General features: G+C 38.3%; 1 protein-coding gene across 2 annotated transcripts in view; it reads right to left on the bottom strand.

The window, feature by feature from the left end:
- LIX1 (limb and CNS expressed 1) overlaps positions 1-20,849 on the bottom strand; it is a 51,602-nt gene that overhangs the window by 20,100 nt on the left and 10,653 nt on the right. For both annotated transcript variants that reach the window (XM_008700892.2, XM_008700894.1), the window contains exon 3: positions 11,554-11,717. In XM_008700892.2, the coding sequence (XP_008699114.1) occupies positions 11,554-11,717 (164 nt within the window). The remainder of the gene's footprint in view (positions 1-11,553; positions 11,718-20,849) is intronic.

Here is a 20,849-nt window from a genome sequence, read left to right as displayed (position 1 = left end):
TGGACTATAGGGAGGAGGGAAATGGAGAGAGGTGTCAGCTATGATTAGATAAGAAGATCAAATGCCCTGTAGAAAGTTTCTCATGCTGGCTCAAAGTGATCCCCCTTTTTTAAAAAAAATTAAATTCAATTAATTAACATATAATGTATTATTCATTTCAGAGGTACAGGTCTGTGATTTATCAGTCTTATATAATATTCAGTGCTCATTACATCACAGGCCCTCCTTAATGTCCATCACGCAGTTTCCCTATCCCCCCACCCCCTCCCCTCCAGCAACCCTCAGTTTGTTTCCTATGATAAAGAGTCTCCTATGGTTTGTCTCCCTCTCTGGTTTCATCTTGTTTTATTTTTTCCTCTCTTTCCTTATGATTCTCTGTTTTGTTTCTTAAATTCCACATATGAGTGAGATTATATAATTGTCTTTCTGTGATTGACCTATTTTGCTTAGCATAATACCCTCTAGTTCCATCCACGTTGTTGCAAATGGCAAGATTTCATTTTTTGATGGTTGGAGTAGTATTCCATTGTGTGTGTGTGTGTGTGTGTGTGTGTGTGTGTGTGTATATATGTGCCCCTTCGGATCACTACAGTTGTATCTTTGGGGTAAATACCCAGTAGTGCAATTGCTGGGTCATAGGGTAGCTCTATTTTCAACTTTTTGAGGAAATTCCATACTGTTTTCCAGAGTAGCTGCACTAGTTTGCATTCCCACCAACAGTATAGGAGGGTTCTCCTGAAAGTGATCCCTTGATTAAGTATGGGGCCAAGAGAATTTGGAATTTTACCACATAAGATAGCTCAATAATTTTAAGAAGTGTTTGCTAACTCTTCAAGAGCAAAAATCATTTAAATTAAACATTCCCAGCTCTACTGGATAAGAAATTATCCCAAGACCATCTCATTCTTGCCTTATATTTTATTTTGCAAGTTAGATCACCAACAAGACATAGGAGCCCACAGGGTACACTATGAAGATGATTGATAAGCCTAGGCCAGGAATCTGAACCAAGAGTTCAAAAACTTTAGTGTTCATAGTAAGATCACCTGGGGAAATTGTTAACCATGCACATTCCCGGGCCCCAATCTGACCCACTTAATCAGTTTCTTTAGATGGATTGCACTGGGAGTGGGGGGGGGGTTCTGCATTTTATGAAGCTTTCCAGGTGATTCTGAGGCAGGTGAACCCAGGACAATTTTTAGAGGAATACTGCTCTAGCTTCTGTCCCTTCTGTGTCCCATTCCTAAATGTCAGTGGCAGAATCAGGTTTTGTGGGGCCTGAAGTTTACATAATTTGGGGGACTTTGTTTAAGAAGAACAATACGAAATTTTAAAAACTGACATTGTGATTTGGAAGGAATCTGAGCAGAACCTTCACTGGCTTCGTGGTTGAAAAGGGTAAGTCTCTCCTCTATTATACTATAACATTCTACACTTCTATACTCTGTTCACCAACACAACTAATTGCCTCACGCAAACGAATTCTACGACACCAGCTGGGTATCCTAAAATTTAACATAATTCTTAAACTAGCTACCTGGAGATAGCATCACATCCCACAGATTAATGGCTCTGTCCTACAAGACTGCCCCCGCTTCAGACATCAATAGCAATTCCAGATGGTCACCTGGGTTTCTGATCAACCAGCTAAAAATGAGTAATTCCCATGACCCCTTCCTCTGGTTCTATCATTTGCTAGAACAACTTACAGAACTCAGGAAAATGGTCACTTACAAGCTAACTGGTTTATTATAAAGGGATAGGACTCAGAAACAGCCAGAGGAAAATATGCATAGGGCACAAGTGTGGGAAGGGGCTCAGAGCACCATGCCCTTCCCATGTGAACCACCCTCCCAGAACTTCCATATGTACACCAATCCAGAAGCTTTCCGAGTTCCAACACTTAGGATTTTTATGGAGGTTTCATAACATGAAACATGATTGATTAAATCTTTGGCCATCAATGATTAAGTCAATCTTTAGCCCCTCTCCTTGCCTAGGAGGTCAGATGCTAGGGCTAAAACTTTCAACCTTCTAATCATGTGATTGGTTCCCTTGGCAACCAGCCACCCTCATTAGGGGCTTTTCAGAAACCACCTCATTAACATGAACTTAAGTGTGGTAGAAAGGGTTTTGTTATGGATAATAAAAGATACCTTTTTCATTCTTACCACTTAGGAAATTCTAAGGGTTTTAGGAGGTCTACGCCAGGGACCAGAATAAAAACCAAATATATATTTCTTATTATAAATCACAATATCACAATGGTAAATCCACCTTTGCTAACATCAAAATGCTAATTTCTCACTAGTGAAATTGCCTCTACCCAAGAATCAAGGAAAGCCGTGTTCAAGTTGAAAAAAAAAAGTTCTTTATGACAGTTCTGAAATTAGGCCCTTAGGAAGTATATAAGCACTGCTGACTTAAGTAAGTGAGGTCTCAATTTTCCTTTTCTGCTCAGCAGTTTTTATTTCTTCCATGATAATTTTCCAAAGTGTGACACTGTACAATGGCAAATTAATCAACCAAGATTAATTTGTGGGCTAAGTAGATTGTCCTGAGATAAAATAGTGACTAATCAACTTTTTAGGATGTACAGAAGTTCTTAAATTAAGTGAAATAAAATTGTGGTAGTCATCTCTGTGTTATAAAAATAGAAATCCCTACTAAGAAACGAGTTTTATTGTTAATTATTTATTAAATATTTTAAAATTATTGACAAGTGTGTTACTTGTTCATAGAAACAGTTTCTAGCTAGGCTGACAAAATTTATACACTGAACGTTACTTTCCTGGTAGCCTTCATTTGATTAATAATTTCCCCCATGTTTAGTATTAGAAAATAGGGAGGATACATGTGTTGAAAGCTGCTTCTGGATGCCAAGATTTTACTGTACATACATCTCAACTACAGTGTTTCTTAGGGGAAAGCACGTGGAAAGACATCAATTTAAGTAAATTTTCTTCATCTTAAAAGACTTCTAAAGAATTTTCATATTTGTATTTTAAAGACATCAAGAAAAAAAAAGGTTTGTAGACCAAAATGTACTAAACCAAGTTAGGCACACTTTACTCAGTCACTACCAATGGTAGCCAAGGAGTTGAAAAATAGTCTATAAGGAATGAGGTTTTTGAATAAGAATAGTGTAGTAGCAAATGTTACAGATTGAATGCACATATGAACTCAAAGCTGAAGACGTTGTCCCCACTCCCCCCACCCCTGGGGGTCAAGGGCAGGTCAGTGTTATTTAGGTGGCACTTGCTCAATAGCACATTTACCCAAGGGATCTCCTGAGCTGGGACTTTGCAGGCGGCAAAACCAAATAAACTGACTCTGTGAGAGGTGAGAATTCTTGCCCAAATCTTTTAGGCTGTCATGTCTGTCATTCAGGTGGTTGGGAATATTTTGCTCTTGTGAATCAGAGTTCAAGTCTCAGCAAGTGTCTTGCAGAGTTTGTGTGTATGGTCTGCCAACTCTGGTCAGTGTCACCAACACCTTGTTTCATCCTGACAGCAAGGCATCAGCACAAAGAATGCCAAAAGCCAGGCCTTGCTGTTAATTGTCCCCTTTACAGTTCCTTAAGACCTAGACTGCCCTGGTCTAAGCATGAACATTTGCATGTGTTCCAATTTATCTAATTGTGGATATATTAGCATTTTCTCCCCTTCCAGATGGTGATGTGAGAAAGGGCAACCGTTGAAACTCAGTCACTCAAGTTAATATTGTGTCTCTTTCTCCATAGGTCAGGCTGTCTGCAAATATGTTGGGAACAATTTGGAGCTCTGTGTGTGCTGGGAATGGGGGTCTTTGCTAGGTATGGGGGAGGGGAGTGGTCTGGGAGTCCAATTTTCAGAGAAAACTCACCAGTTCCTGTCAACTGAAAGAAACGTTTCATGCACATGGTAGGTCAGAATGTTATTTTTATAATATAAACCACCTGGCCTCCTCCTCGTTTACCTCTGCCACAAATGCTATTCTACACACATACCTAGACCAAGGTCCCTGGTAACTATTACAAAACCATGTTGTGTTTTGCTCCTTGAGGTTTTTTCTTTTCCCTTTTTTCTTTTCTTCTTTTTCTTTTTTCAAGTTAAGGTGAAGACAAGATGAATTGATCAGGGCTCAAAGTTTTGGTTTATTTTTATAGTTGCTTTGATGTAAAAGGACTTGGCTCTGATTGCACTGAGAGGGATGGAGGGGGGATGGGGAAAGATGGAGTCAGTTTTTCTTCCTCACTCAGCAACTCCTGAGACAGTTAGCATCTTCCTAAACCTCATCAACTAGGGGCTTGTAGACTCCTGTGAAGATAGTCCCAAGTCTTTTATTTACCATGTGGATTTTCTTCCTAAGCATTCCTTTCACTGCACTCTCCCATTCTCTTTGGAGGCCAAGCATCTCTACTCATTTTACTTGCTAAGAAAAGACACACGTTAAAGTTAGGGAATGGGACTGGGGAATAAATACAACGTCTCATTAAAACAATATGCACTCCCAGTTTCATGGGCAAGTCATTAAAGTCTTGACATATGACTTTCAAATGAGAAGGGGTTATAGCTAACCTTCCTATCTTTGGGTCTCATTAGTTGCAAAACAGGATGTTTTCCTGTGGAGATTTCTACCAGGAAATGCCTCCTTTACAAGTTAAGTTACACTGCATAGTGTGTTGTGCATTTGAGTCAAAGTATACAAGTCTAGAGACAGAGAAGAGGTCATGGATGATTTCAAATAGAAATACTTGGCATTAAAACAGCTTTAGTTCAGGGCAATAGTCTCAATTTTATGGCAGGAACTAAATCTCTATTTGAGACATAGAATGTTAAGGCTAGGCGTCATTTAATAAGCAGTGAAAAGAGCCTTATGATTCTAATTAGCCAAGTCTATGAATTAATAAAAATTTCTCTTAGTCCTTCTCTCCTGGTAAAAACTTAATTTTATAAACTTAGTTTATTGTGATTTAAATATACTTTTAATTCCCTGGACTTTGAGAAGAATCATTCAATGCATGGGAGTGTAAAATACATGTTTCATATCTGATAATACAGGTGAAGTGTGCTTAACTGCCTCAAGTCACTAAACACAACAAAATCAAACAGTCCTATCCTCTTTTAGACAGCACGCATCTTGGAAAAGTAATTTTTCTAGGTATCTTCATAGGCAAAGGTTTTGGTTTAAAACTAAGAGGCATAAAAATGAAAAGCCTTTTAGAGATAGAGCTTTACTAGGATCTCTCTGCTCTGAGTGTTCCTCTCACGTCTCCCAACTGTGCAGCCCTGTTATGTAACACCGAACATTGGTTGAAAATGAAAAAAAAAATCAGTAACAGCTTGCTATGGTAATATTAAATGTCTGAGTTCCATGGGTTGCTTGGCAATATACAAACAGCCTAAATACCCAAACCATGTTTAACACCTATATTTATTTTCCATGAAGAAATTTTAACAAAAAATATTTATGTGAGAAAAATATGATACCCAAATGAACTGGTGTCCTACACTTCAAATAAATTGAGCTATCGCATCAATATTTTAGCCAGAGGATACATTTTTGTATTCAATCCTAACTTATGCACATAAATAATCGCATGATCTAGTACTACACTCAAAGGAATTTTTGGTTTTTATTCCAAATAAGAATGAAATTCATTAATCCAAGTCACTCTAGCAGATGACATGGAAGGCCATGTCACTGGCTGGAAAACAAAACTTGAATCACAAACCTTTTTATCAAAATATAAAATAAGATAAAATACTCAAATAAGTTCTCTTTTTGCACTTGAAAACAAAAACAGCTGCTGAAGCAGTGAGTGGCTTTCCTTCTGAGTTCATCAAGAGGGGAGCCAGACGTTGATCTGATGGCCCTTGTGTTGCTTTTATTGTAAGAAATGGAAATTACTGCAAGTTTTCATGGTCATGATATGTGGCGAGGGAAGGATTAACTGCCTAGATGAGAATGGCATGAAGAAAATATGTCCAAAATGCATGAATTCCTACTGAATGCTTGTAATATTAGAGGATGGTTTCTTTTAAAAAAGACACAATAAGAACTAATATGTTTCAATATAACTGTCCAAAAGAAAAATAATTTAATATCAATAGATCATTTTATTAATTGTTTTGAAATTAAAAAATGAATCATATTTTCACTTCTCTTTTTCTAATATTATAGTAGCTTATGAAGGCATAGTTTAAAAAAGATTTTGACTGCTTTCTTTCCCTCTGGCTCTCTCTTTTTTGTGGGTTGTGGTGTCAAGATTAACTGAAAATTCTTTAATTAGTCTTCTTGGACACAAGCCTCCCATTTACTTCAGTGGGAGGTTTCTTTGCATAAAACCAGTGGTTTGTGTCCATCAGAGCCTTTGACTGCTTTCCTTTGATTAATCAGAAAACTAAAGCTCAGTCTGAATACCATTTTTCTAAAGAATGAATGGGCATAATCTTTTACAGCTTTCATGAAACCAGAAGGATTAATCCTTCAATCCAGTCCCATACTCCACTTCAAGTATTTTCAATTATTTGGCACCACTGGAGGTGACGTCCATGGCTCAGTAAGAAGGCTACTGCTGGCATAATGGTTTCTCCATGTCTCAGCACATGGTCTTGGCATTAATAATCCATCGTGAAATGATTTGCAATGCACAAGGGTGACATTTGATTATGTGAAAGGCATTGCAGGAATGAGCATGTAGGCTCTTACTGGCCAACTGCTGGTAAAAACATGATGAAATGTTATATGGTGAAAATAGCATTTAAGATGGTTTCTGAACGGACAAAGAAAAGTATAAGGACATTGCTTTAGGAGAAATTTTCTTTTTTTTACTTCCTGGTTTTCCTTTTTCAAATCATATTTTGGAGGGCCAGAGGGGTTAAGGGGCCAGATTTGTCAGCCAATCACCCAAACACATTTTCAAAACATCTGATTCAGGAAATTCTGCATCTTTTAAAGCAAGGATGTTAACAATCCTCCTGAGAACCTTAAAATGTAATGATTTAAACATAAGGTAAAGGAGACCCTGAAATGATTAGAGAAATCACCAAGAGGCCTCCCTCTTGAAGAGTTCAGTTTTTCCATTTTGTCTTCTATTTTTTAAAGACCACAAGGAGGATGTTGAATATACTATCAAGGGGAAGCCCTATCATTTTGAGTAGAAATTTATGAGATGATTGGGAAATTCATAATTCTCAAGGTAGTGAAAGCAAAAACAAAAACAAGGAGATTTGAATTTCTTAAGTTTATATCCTCTAGATCCATTCACTGATCTGTCAAATATGTTATATTGTAGGAGATTATAATGAGTGCATTTATTACATATAAACAAACATAATGCACACCTGGGTGAGGGAATGGCCAAATCTTGCTTATTCTTGGTCATGGGTATTGGGTAGACAGAAAGTTACTATGCATAAATTAAATTCAGAGAGAATTAGATGTTTTTTTTTTACATCAATATTTTTTAGTTAATCCACTTTCAAAACTTTAACCCACAAATATGAACATAATAATATTACCTGATTTTAATGTTCCTGACTTTTCTTTGCCAGCCCACCATCTTACAGTTAGGTAAAATATCTTATTTGATGTATTGTGTTATATATAATAGTGTATACTATTTTGTATATCAACCAATAGTGATTATATACAATAATTGACAAATATAAACTCCACTGACTTTTGAGATTTGTTATGCATTCACTTAGCTATTCATTCAACAAAACTTATTGGGCACTTACTATATGCAAAGCACAGTGCTTGGAGTCATAGGGATATAAAGATACAGACCCTGTCCCTGAGGCATTTATGTTTTATTATAGAGACAGAACATGCACGTAAGTAGGAGCCAAAAGAGGTCACTGCATGAATGAGGAACAGTTAGGATGAAGCACTGAGTGTCAGAAGAGGAATTCAGGGAGATAAAGCTGAAAGGGAACGTTGGGGCAGCTGTAGAGCTTTTATTTATTTAGACTTTAATAAGAAGGTAATAGGGAGCCATTGAAGATTTTTTTTTAACTTTTAATTGTGAAATAATTTTAGACATATGGAAGAGTTCCATAGATAATATAAAGACTTCCCAAACAATATCATCTCTGTTGTTTAATATGTGTTTATGTAGTATTCTTACATCATATTCCTGTGATTGCATTCATTTTATCATGCTTAATGTAGTATATGCTTTGCATTTTTTCTTACTCAGAAATGCCAAAGATTTTTCTTTCTTATTCATCTTTTCAAAAAAATTGTTTGGTTTTGTTGACTGGGTTTGCCAGTTTTTACCCTAATGCATTAGGTCCTCCAAAGCTATCTTACATATACATTCAATCTACATTAAAATAAAATTAAAAACTAAAAACCAAACCAGACATCAATTATAAATCCAGTATCAAAAAAAGATCTTGATTCATCTTTTAAGCAGAATGTTGTCCCTAAGTTCCATACAGCCATGGAGCTCTGTGATTCTTCCATCATGACCCTGTTTGGAATACGGTGGGCCATTTCAATAGGAAAATTTGTGCTTTTCTTTAACTCAAAGAATATTGTTTCTGTTGGGCTGCTTGGGTGGCTCCTTCAGTTAGGCGTCCAACTCTTGGTTTTGGCTCAGGGCATGATCTCAGGGTTGTGAGACTGAGCCCCACCTGGGGCTCTGAGCTCAGTGGGGAGTCTGCTTGAGATTCTCTCCCTCCCTCTCTGGCCCTCTCCCAACTCATGTTCTCTCCCCCCACCACCTTAAATAAATAAATAAATAAATAAATAAAATCTGAAAAAAAAAAAAAAAGAAAATTGTATCTGTTATTTATTTCCTCCCCTCTATTTCCTTTGTCTCTTTCTAGAACTCTTATTAATGTTTACCCCCAGGATTTATCTCCATGTCTCCTTTATTATTTTTTTTCCATCTTTTTGTCTTTTTGTCTATGTTCTAGAAGATTTACTTTACTATTTATTTTTTATTTTGTCATCCTTCAGTATTTTGGCTGTGACCTATGTTCACTCATCTATTTACTCTTATTTTTATTGTTCTAATTTGGCAATCATATTTTAAATTTCTTGTTCCCTGCTTGCTCCTTTTTTCATAACTATTTTAGGGATAAATATCCTTCTACAGTTTTCTGAGGCTACTCACTGGAATCCTCTCTTATATCATTTATGGCTTGAATTATTTATATTCTTTGTTTGTTTGACTTGGCCTTTCTCTTTTGTTTTTGGTTTTCCTCAAATGTTTGGTGGTCTTTAGTCCATTGATACTCATGGACAAAGAGATTCATTCAGCTGGCTGGCAAGACCTTCCTCTGTGGCTGAGTAGGTCTGTTTCCCTAGCAGGTCTTCCTTGAATGGGAATTCTGATGGAAGCTCTGTATGTGGAGGCCAGCTTCACCTTAGAATACTTGATGATGGACCTGCAGGCTCACAGGGATTAGGAAATCTCTTCCTCAGTTGCTGCCTTTCTTCCCCCTCTCCTGCCCCTCATCCTTGCCTGTCTGTGGTTATATTAAGCTCTGTGTTTTGGCTTCCTTTTGTTTTTTTTCAAAGATTTTATTTATTTATTTGAGAGAGAGAGAGAAGTCACGAGCAGGGGGAGGGGCAGAGGGAGGGGGAGAGAATCTCAAGCAGACTCTTCAGTGAGCTCAGAGCTGGATGCAGGGCTTGATCTCACAACCCTGAGGTCATGACCTGAGCCGAAACCAAGTTGGACACACTTAACCAACAGAGCCACCCAAGAGCCCATATTAAGCTCTGTTTTGAGGCTTCTAGACCCACTTTCAAATCACCCTCATCAGGCAATTCACTGTCATTAATCAGAGGTCAAACAGAGGTCCACTGTTGATCAATGTTCAGAGTAGGAGAAAGCAAGACCTCTGTGGCTGGCTGGGCCAGAAGTTTTGAAAATACTTCTTTAATTAGCCTTAAAATTACCTCCACGTTACTGCCCGAATAATCTTCCTGAAACATATTTGAATAAATCAGTCTCCTGCTCAGAATCCTTCAGGGGTTCTGATTTTATATAGAATAAAAACTGTTCTCCTTTGCAAAGCATAAAGACCCATTATGGTTTGATATGAATACCTAACCCATCATCTCTTAACACTTCTCTGCCACAGACACGTAGGCTTCCCAAATTCTGAAAGTGCTTGTGGTTTTCTCTTGCTCCAGGCAGGCCTTTTCACATACTGACCCCCATGCTAGGAATGTCATGTCCCCTATACTGACTGGCAAAGACACCCTCAACTGCGAATTTCAGCTTGTGCTTGCATTCCCCATGAATCCTTTGACTTATCCTAGTCAGTCATAGGTTTGTAGGTCTATTTATTAAACTATATTCTCCCCTCACTTCATAAAGGTTTGACATAACACGTAATAGATACATAGTAACAGGAGAAAATAAATGAGTGAGGCACACTAGGTTCAAAGGGAGAGTAAAGGTAGAAATATAAATAATATCAAGTATTACATTAGTCCGAAAAATTACATGACATTAAGTTTTGTAGACTTACATTACAAAGAGATACACTGAAAATTTGCCTCTGTTGTCAAAGCTATGAGGGTCACTTGAATGCTTGTTGAGCATATTGTCCATAAAATATAAATAAGGTATTTTTGCCAGTTATTGGAAATTGAGAGATAGCTTATTGCACTAAAGGAGTATTCATACACTGAGAAGTTTCTTATTTATGCTTTCATTGACCCTCAAATATAACTCTATTTAATTACTATAATTTTTTTGCACACTGATTTCCTCAAGGTATGAACTATATCTTCATTACTTGGCCCAAAGCTTGATATTTCCTAGTCACTGAATGAATATTTGTCATATACACTGGATAATCAGATGTTGATGGTTAATATAGGCAATGTTTTGTGTGAGTTGGTATACAACTAGAAATGCATCATCATTTACCCTTATCATAGACATAATAAAGATTTAACCAACTAGAAGAGTCTTTATAATAATTATGAAAAAATTGGAATACCTAGTATGTGCCAGATAAATACATTGCATGTATATCTCATGACTCTCAACCAACACAATGGATATTATTCCCCATTTCAAAGTCAGGGAAATCAAGAAGTTAAATAAGTGTCCCAAGGATATGCAGTTATTCAGAGGCAGAACTTGGGCTTAGCACAGGTGCCTGAACCCAAAACCTGTGAGTCTTAACCTTTGCTGTTGGTTCATGCTTTTGTGTATAGATTAGGATTTGATTCAAAATTCATGGAAGTGGAGACTTCCTAGTGATGGAAGGGCCCTGATGGAAGGACTTCATAAGAGTTTCCTTGTTCTTTATGGTTTTTTTCAAAATATTTTGGGGGAAGGCAGCAGCTATCAGGCAAAAAAATGATATAAAATTAATTTTCCATAAAGAAATATCAGGGGACACTCTACTATCAAACTTCCATTTAAAAAAATTGGAACACCTGACCAATTTTCCTGGATATATAATGGAATGCAACACAACTTTCTTTTCACTAAAACCAAGAAAGCTTATAATGTTACCATTTTCTAAAAGGGCTTACTCTGTTTTAACCCAATTAACTTTTACTGACCAATTTATGGATGTTTCTTACCTGAAAGTTGCCAAAACAGCTTCCCCCTGGGAGGGTCACATAACTCACAAAGGGAGGTCCTGGAGATGGCAGTGACTCATAGACCACGACACCTTCACTTGGGAATGCAGCTCTCTGCTGCTGCTTGCTTTCCCAAAATTCCTGTAACATTGACACAACATTCACTGAAAAACATAGAAAAACATAATCAATTATTAAGGATGGATGTACTCTGGAGAAAACAAAGTTTTATTTGCAGGCTGGATTGTGTAACATGTCATTTCCAGTTCAAGCAGAACAGAGTATATATGTATATGGGTGGGAGGGATATATGCTTTCAGTTGTGAAAGAAGCAAATCCTGTTTAACCCAAATGTGTTTATTTCTTCATGAGTATGGTTCAAGTGGCTTGGTACCCTAATTCTAACAATATTGCAATATGTTAAACTTACTTTATAAATTAATTTTTAATATCAAAAATTTAAAATATCACTCTTTCTTCTTTGAAAATTTAACTCAATAAACTTTGTTTAGAGCTATGGTTATCCATGGCCCCTGCTCCTATTTCTCATAGATTCTTGAACCTGCCAAGTGAAAGCCAAATTTGAGGTAAAGATATAAACAACGTAATTTTAATTGGGACCCACCTATTATAAGACTTAAGAGGAGAAAGGCAGAAAGAATGCCAATCTAAAGGAGAATGAAGGGCAATTGTGTAATAAGCAGGAGGCTGGAAAAAGCCATAAGTGAAACTAATAACATGGAGAACTTGTTAAGGACCACGTCTGTTAGATGACTTCAGAAAACAGAGTAATGGCTATAGCCATGTGGTTTAGATTAAATGACCTGTGATAGCCTGCAGAAGTTTCAGATCAAATTTGGTTGGTTTGTTTATCCTGTACTGCAAATTGAATTGTGGAAATTAACAAGGGTAATAGAATTGTAGCGTCAAAAGAGACCTTTCGGGTCATGCGGGCAAAGCTCTGCCTAATGTAGGAACTCCTTACACAACACTGTTGACAGCTGCCTATCTGGTTTGTGCCTGAACAAATGGAAGGACCTCGTATTTGGCACACCTCGAGGTAGCCCATTTCAACTCCTAATGGTCCTACCTGTTGTGAAAAGATCCTTCTTGGGAGTAAGCTGAAATCTGCTTTCCTGTGAGGTTCATGCAAGTGGTCTATTTCTCATTTCTGGGGCCTCACAGAAGTTTATACCCTTATCCATGTGAGAGTCCACTACATGCACAACAGTAATATAGGACATCTGTTGGTTTTGCCTGCCTGGGAACAGCACAGAGGTTTTCCTTAAACAATCACCTTTCCTTCAACCATGTCTTCTCTGGGGTTGAAGGATGGGGATTTGACCAAAGCCAAGTCATTTAGAACCAATGAATGAGTCCAGGACTTCTGTTGGAAATGTTGGAAGAAGAGATTTTTCCTTTTTCCCTAGGGTTGCTGGGGGTAATAGGAGGTAAGTGTGGCACAGCCGAAGCAAGGGAGAAACTTGGCTGAGAAGAAAGCCAACAGAGAGTAGGGTAGAACCAAGAGATGCAGAAAGACTGACTAAGTTCTGATGATATACTTTGAGTCCCTGAGCCAACACATCTGCTTTTTCCTTAAATCATTTTGAACTGGTATCTCTCGCTTGTATAAAAAAAGTATACTGAAACAGACCACTCCCAGGCTTCCTCAAGTTCTAGATTAAATCGTTTTTGTTCTTCCAGTCTTTGTATAACATGGTGTCTATGCCTTTTGGCATCCTCCTAAATACATTCCTACCTGTGCTTCAAAATGTTGGGTTTTTACATTTTTCATGGTGTCAGGAAAGTCAGTTTGACCTGGAAGCAAAAACAATGCACAACAACTTTCTAAGCTGTTTACTAGAGTACCTGGCTCCTTTACCTCATCCCTAGGTCACGGATCAGCTTCACAGTTTGTAGTTCAGGCAAATTCTCAAGACACCTAAGGAATTAGATGCCTGTGTATATTTTAAAACTGTAGTGTTCAGTATTTAAGAAGTGTTTTGGGAAAAAAAAAAACCGTGAAAAGGTAAGACTATCAGAGGGGATAATTGAATTAACTACAAGTACATGTTGAAGTGGTCAAGGTGAAATTGGTCATTACGGAGTTTTCATTCATTCAAAAATATTTAATAATATTTTCTGTCAGTTGATGCATTTCAAAATAGAATTTTTATATCCTAAACTGTATTTCTGCTTCCCATCTCCCCCTGCCTCCCAACTCCAAGAAAACAAGGATTTTTGACCTGGTTGACTTGCATTTCTATTTGCAGGTGACCTCCAGAATTCAGTAGGATGTCTTAAAGATTGATGTTTAAAACCAAAGCCGGCCTGTTGCTCTAATAGTCACCAAGGCATATTAGCCTGCTATTTTAAGTTAGTTCATTGTTGAATAAATTTTATCTGAGAACTGGTGTAGGAAGATGAAGACTCATGATTGTCTAGGTAAAATGAGCATGAGAATTTTGGCATGTAAAGCTATGTGGATTAAAGAGTTCAAAGGTATGTACTAAGTAGAATTCTACATGAATAAAAGTAGCAGTTTTCAGATGTTTCATTCTGCAACCTTGGAAGACTTCTTTGATAGTGCTGTGTATGTCATCACCTCTAAAGAGTACAATGTATGTACATGCACACACACAATCCATCTTTCTATCTCTATCTCCTCTTGTCGACTGGAAAACCAGATGAATGGAGTGCAGAGGGAAGAGGGCCAGCTTGCTATTTGGAATTCCAAAGATCAGTATATCAGAGGATGCTCTATCTAAGAAACACATGCTTCTTTATTTTTTTAAAGTAGCAACAACAAAGTTCATGGACAATGTCAAAGGAAATGCAAGCAGAAGCTTAAGTTCTGCTGAAGAAAAGCCCAAGTGTGAGGAGAGGCCTCATTACACAGTTTAGCCCCTAGCTGCAGTTGCACTTCAGTGCTCAGCCAATGATCCTGCCTTCCCTATTTCAGAACAGATTTGGGCTATGAAGCATGTGATATCCAGCCCCACATCTAGTGACCCATCTGTACAAGGGCCCAGCTCTTGTTATTTCTTTGTTATTTCTTCTTGTTATTTCTTCTTGTTCTCAAGTGGCATTGTTCTAGGAGTAATTCTCGTCACCTCCTATTTTTAAAGGTTTCCTCTTAATTCACACCTTCTCAGTAGCCAAAAGTATGCTTAAGATAACAAATAAATGAGTCAATCAATCCATCAATTAAATGAAACATTCAAACTTGGGGTTATATTTGACTACTGGTTATTAATATTTTCCTCTTGTAGAGAAGCTGCTAGAAAGAATATTTTATATTACTATCTCCACTTCCTTATCTTTCATTCATTTTTAACCCTCTGCAATCTTTCTTCTACACTTTATTCCATAGAAACTGCTCTCAAATATCACCAATTCCTAATTTTCAATATTTATGTATATGACCTCTAACTGTATTTTTACACAGCTGATTGGTTTCTTCTAGAAACTCCCATATCCCTAGGTTTCTCTAACAGTATTTGTCCTGATTCTGCTTTTTCTATTTCTTTAAAAAATGTATTTTTTAAAGATTTTATTTATTTGTCAGAGAGAGAGAAAGAGAGAGAGAGCATGAGCACAAGCAGGGGGAGCAGGAGAGAGAAGCAGGCTCCCTGCTGAGCAAGGAGCCTGATGCAGGACTCTATCCCAGGACTCTGGGATCATGACCTGAGCTGAAGGGAGATGCTTAACTGACGGAGCCACTCAGGCATCCCTGCTTTTCTATTTCTAGTTGTTTCCTCTCAAATTCTTTTGTGGGTTTCTCTTCTTCTGCTCACCCCTCATGTTGATTTGAATAAAAAATTTGTCCTTGTCTTTTCTTGCTCTCTGCCATTCTCCTTAAATGACAGAAACTATCTCCATTACTCCATCCACCATAATAAAAGCTGACAGCTTCCACACCCTTCTCCCATAACTCCAACTTTGTTAATAGATACTTTCTTATTAGATGTAACACAGATTCAACATTTCCCAAGCTCAACTCCTTTTTCCCCCATAAACTCTTCTTTTCCTCCTGAATTACTTAGAAAGTAATATTATCACCTACCCACCAGCTAAATTAGAAACCTGGAAGAAACCTTAAACTTCATGTCCTCTTTCCTTCCTAATAAATGCCCATTTTATCAATTCTATATCCTGATGCCTCCCATAGTCCTCACTTCCTCTCAATTTGTACTGCCATTCCTGCATTGGTTCATAGCTCACTAAATATACAATAATATCCTCCTGACTTCCATTATTCTCCTATCCAACCCATCCTCCAATTGTTTCCCAGGTAATCTAAATCTCATAGCTCATCAAATCACACAACTTAAAATCCTTCTGCGAGTTCTTCATTTCCTACAAGATACATAACTCCTTGGCAACGCACAGAAGACCCTATGTCTTGATTCGCTTTCTCATTCCATACTTCTCTCCTCAAGTCACCTTCCAGGCTTCACATACTCCCATGCTTTCTATGCTACTGGCGAGCCCTTTACTTCCGTTCCTACACGTAGAATGCCCTTTTCTCCACTGACTATTGTCTTCCTGGATGGCCTACTCATCTTTTAAGTTTCACCTCCAGCATCAGCTACTTTAAAAAATAAAAACAAAAATAAATTAATCACTAAAACCTTGATACAGAAACTGCAGTCCTCTAAGAAGCAGCCTGGATATCACCAGGGGACTTGTTAGAACCGCGGGATTTCAGGCCCTATCCCAGGCCTATTGAACAAGAATCTGCATTTTTAACAAGATTCTCAGGCAGTCTGATGTGCATTGAAGTTTGAGAAGCCTTGTTGTAGGAAGAAGTTGTTATTCTCATCTCCTTTATTATGTATCTATTATTATTCCAGGCACTGTGCATTTTCTCATTTAATCTTTACAACATCCCCTAGAAATGGGTATTATCATCCACAATTTACAGATGAGAAATTAAAGATGCTCAAGGTATAATCACACAGCTACAGGGTCTTCGACCTGGGGATTTTGACCTACTGCTGTCTGAGTGTATAGTCCATGCTCTTTGTTCATTCTAAAACATTCTCCGTGACAGAATTTAAGTTGTGTTCATGTGTGTCTACCTCCACTGGAGATGGTGCTCTTTAGAGGAAGAATTATATCATTTTTCCCACAGTACCTGGAACATGGTAGGAGCATAATAAATATTAGTGGAGTATTTGAGTATCATCAAAGTGTAAGAAATGTGCTGCATTTGTGAGCCTGTTGGCAATATGAGGCTCTCCACAAGAATTACTCCACCTATGTTTTCTCAGGGGCCATTTTTTTGACAAAGTTAAATAAAGCAAAGGCCAATATTTGTATATTTTCATACAAGTGATATGACATGTTTCCAGCTTGAAACTGTCCCATTGAATGAGTGGTCTCTGTCCATGTAAACAGGTATCCTGATAACCCATCTTCAGGCAACACTTTGCTCTGGTTTAAAGCAATGGTGTAAATACCCACTGATTATGTGCCATGGAGAGAGCTGTGACTGGGCCTCCCACTCTAGTCCCTCCATTCAAATAAAGATGACTAGAGGAGAGAAACGAGAGGAACAAGAGGAAATGACAAAAGACTGAGGAGGGGCTTGGACAGGCTTTCTGGGCAGAGGGCCATGAGCAAAAGTCAAGGTCAAGTCTCTCTGCTTGATTGTGCCTTCCACCTTAATGTCAAGAAGCTATAGTCTGGAACATACCCTTTTTGGTTATGCATTAGTTCTCTCAAAGTTTAGTAAGGTTCTTTTTTTAAAAAGAGTCTACTTTTCTTAATGGACACTAAACGAAAAAGGGCTTTATCCACAGCCAGGATAAGACAAATTGGTCATCCATAGTGAATCTGGACACAACATGAGAGAGGTAATGCATCCACAGCTGGAAACTGGGAGAAAGCAGGTGGCTAACAATTTGCCCGATGCTGGAGTCAGGACAAGCTGAACAGCCCTCCTTGTTCAGGGTTTAACACCCATAGGTCATCTGGTGGTCTTACCTTTATCAAAGTAACTGATGTTAAACTGGTAAAATTACTATAAAGAAGTAGAATATCAAATGGCTGAGACTAGGGACATGGGAGGAAGTAGGAGAGAGAATTATTGGGAGATCCTAAGAATAACAACATGAAATCCAGTTCATTTTTATGACTTCTATCAGTTTCCAACATCTGAGAGTAAAGAAAGCAATTTAACCTCTGAATTTACTTTGCACATCAAACTTCTTAATCCATTGCATTACTCCGAATTGCTTTCTCAGACATAAGTGATTGGCTCTGATATGGACTAAATATCTGTGCCTCTTACCTCTCCCCTCTGTCCTCCTCCCCCATTCATATGTTGAAGCCCTAACCCCCAGGATGATGGTATTAGGAGGTGGGGCCTTTGGGAGGTAATTAGGTTTAGAGGAAGTCATGTGGCTGGGGCCCCCATTGATGGGATTAGTGCCCTTATAAGAATAGACAGAGACACCAGAACTGCCTCTCTTGGCCATGTGACTATACAGCAAGAAGGCAGCCATCTGCAAGGCAGGAAGAGGTCTATCACCAGGAAGCAAATGTGCTGACAACTTGAACTTGGACTTCCCTGCCCTCAGAACTGTGAGAAAATAAATTTCTGTTGTTTAAGCCACCCAGCCTATTGTATTTTGTTGCAGTAGCCTAAGCTGACTAACACAAACCTCTTCAGCAGTTTTGAATATTTTGTGTATCAACAAGACAATTTGCAAAGTAGTTTATAGGCATTAGTGTAGTTTCTTTTTTTGTCGCTGTGTTTTGAAATTTGAATGTGACAGTTTTGAGAGTGGTAATTTGATCCCCAAGCAAATCTCTCCTGAATGAAGTTTTTGTTTTTCCCACGTCAAGCTTTCTTTTTGATTTTAAAAAGGTGAACATTAAGGCTTTCACAAAAGGCAGTTGACCAGTGAAGACATCCAACAATGTGGAATAACTTGACCATCCAACCTTTGACCCTCTCTACAGAAATCCTCAATTAGCTTCAGCAAAGCAGTGTCTTTACTTGTCCCTGAACATAAAGTGCTTATTATTATTTTTTTTTACCTGTGCCTTGGTTCAAGTTCTCCCAGGAGTGCTGTTTCTGCCCCTCCCCTCTATCCATCCAACTTACTCCCAAACTTCAGAGGAAATACCACTTACTCCATCATGCCTTACTCACTGGTTCCAGCCCACATGAATCTCCTTTTCTGAGCTCTCATTCCATTAGTGATCCTGTGTCTTAGCACTTAATCTCCTCTAATGAAATGGATGTGGTGTTTCAGGCTAAATTGATCAAGTCAGATTTGGCTGGACTTCTTTCTGGCCAGAGGAATGAAATGCCTTGTGATAACAATTCATCTTACAGCATACAGTTTTCTGTTACTTAACTCACAGCAGACTGTGAGAATCTGGAGGGCAGGGACTCTGGTTCTTTCTTCTCTCTAGCCTCCTTGGTCCCCAATACAGGGCTATTCACCTAGAAACGATTGTTGAATTCACTTGGAATATAAGAAAACTACATTTCTGAACCATCTGAGTGCAACTGAATGAATGTGTAGAAGGTAAGTGAAGTCACTATGATTCCTGGAGAGGTTGAGACTTCCTTCTCGAATAGGAAGTTTCACGTATGAACCACCATGGTGCTCACACAGCATGGATGTGGTGGCAGCCATGTCTCGGCTGGAGATGGTGGAGTAGGTGCAGAAAGATCAAGCCTGGTCAGAGTAGACACATGATTGTCACTCTGTCACTCTTCTAGCTAGGTCTTTACTTTCATAATAACTAGGGTTTAGGAAAATCCTGAATGGAGATGATGAGTAATTTGTCTTGGAGTGCCAACCCTAATCCATTTATGTTGACTGCCTGGAACAGCATGTTGAAGAGGATTTGAAAGTAGCTTCTGAGATTAGTGGAACAGAACACCATACTTAAGCAGAATTGTGGCACTGGCATGGTTATATGATGACCCTGACCTGGAAAAAAAGAAGCTCAAAACAGGCTTCTTCCCATAAAAATGTATTGATTGCAGAAATAATATATGCATAATATAATTGGTGAAGAAGATATTAGAGTGTTATATTGTAGAACAGAGATGATTTTAAAGTAATATTTAAAACCTAAAAATTTAAGGCACAATAATTAAATCAATACAGGGAGGGAAATAAATGAATATGGGCTGAAAAGTTCAGGAAAAATCTACCCTGGAGGAAGGCCTAAGCTGAGCCACTTCAGAAGAATGAGATCTAGACCATGATGAGAGAAAAGTTGCCTTGACAAAGAGAGTAAGAAAACTAATAATAATGCCTCAGCCAAGGAATTGTGTAAGGGGGCATAGGAAAGGATGAGGGGACTTAGCTTCTTCTAATAATTGGAAATCAAGCCTACTGTCCTAGTGCCCTAGTGTTACCTGAGTGGGTAAGAATGGCAGGACCACAAAGTCCCTTGCCCTTGGTCTTCACCTAAGGTGCTGTGCTGCTGTGGTGGGAGGGAGCACCCAGGCACTTGGAGAGAACGCATGGCCGCTCTTGTAGATCTGGGTGACCCCAATGAGAAAGTTTCTGGGAGGAGTTTGGGCATAAAAATCTATGAGAAGTGGGTAGGGGATGAGACAAGCAAGAGAAGATTCATTTTGTAGCCTGGAAGGAGCACAAAGCCCCTTCAGACAAGATCATCAATAACTAGACACTCAGAGGGCTTTTATCCTACAAATTCAGAGCTTGTCATTTTCATGGATTGGATGCGATAAAGATGCCAATAGGGACACATGATTTAGGTTTGCATATGGGCATTCTAAGATGTATAGAATGTAAATGTCCCATGGATCATAGAGTATGTTATAGAAGAGTCCTCAAGTACAGTTACTGGTTCAAACACAGTAACATGCACTGCATCTTGTCTCTCTGCCTTTTATCAACCAGAAAGCAATTTACTCAGTAGTTAAAAGCAAGGAATCTGGAGCCAGAATACCCGGGTTTGAATCCCGTCTGTACCATTGTAAGATACCTACCTAACTGCTCCAGTTCTACCTGTAAAATGCGCTACTTCCTACACAGAGTTTCTGTAAGGCTTAAACGGAAAATGCTCAGAATAGAGCTTCACACATAGTAAGCATGAGAGTGTTAGCTATTATTTGTGGTTAAAGAAGGTGAAGGAAGAAAGGAAATGGCATGATTATATGCTTGCATACTGCGTCTTTGAAACTGACTGTTCCTGGATTGGAAACCTATCATTTAACATTCTAAAACAGTCTGCACATCTGAAAATCCTCTAGTTGTACACATTGTGCTATTTACTCCCAAAATATGTAAAGA

Source organism: Ursus maritimus, unplaced genomic scaffold (assembly GCF_017311325.1).
Source record: "Ursus maritimus isolate PB19 unplaced genomic scaffold, ASM1731132v1 scaffold_5, whole genome shotgun sequence".
In the NCBI taxonomy this organism is placed as follows: Eukaryota; Metazoa; Chordata; class Mammalia; order Carnivora; family Ursidae; genus Ursus; species Ursus maritimus.
The sequence above is the reverse complement of the archived record's forward strand: the minus strand, read 5'-3'. Positions and strand labels throughout refer to the sequence as shown.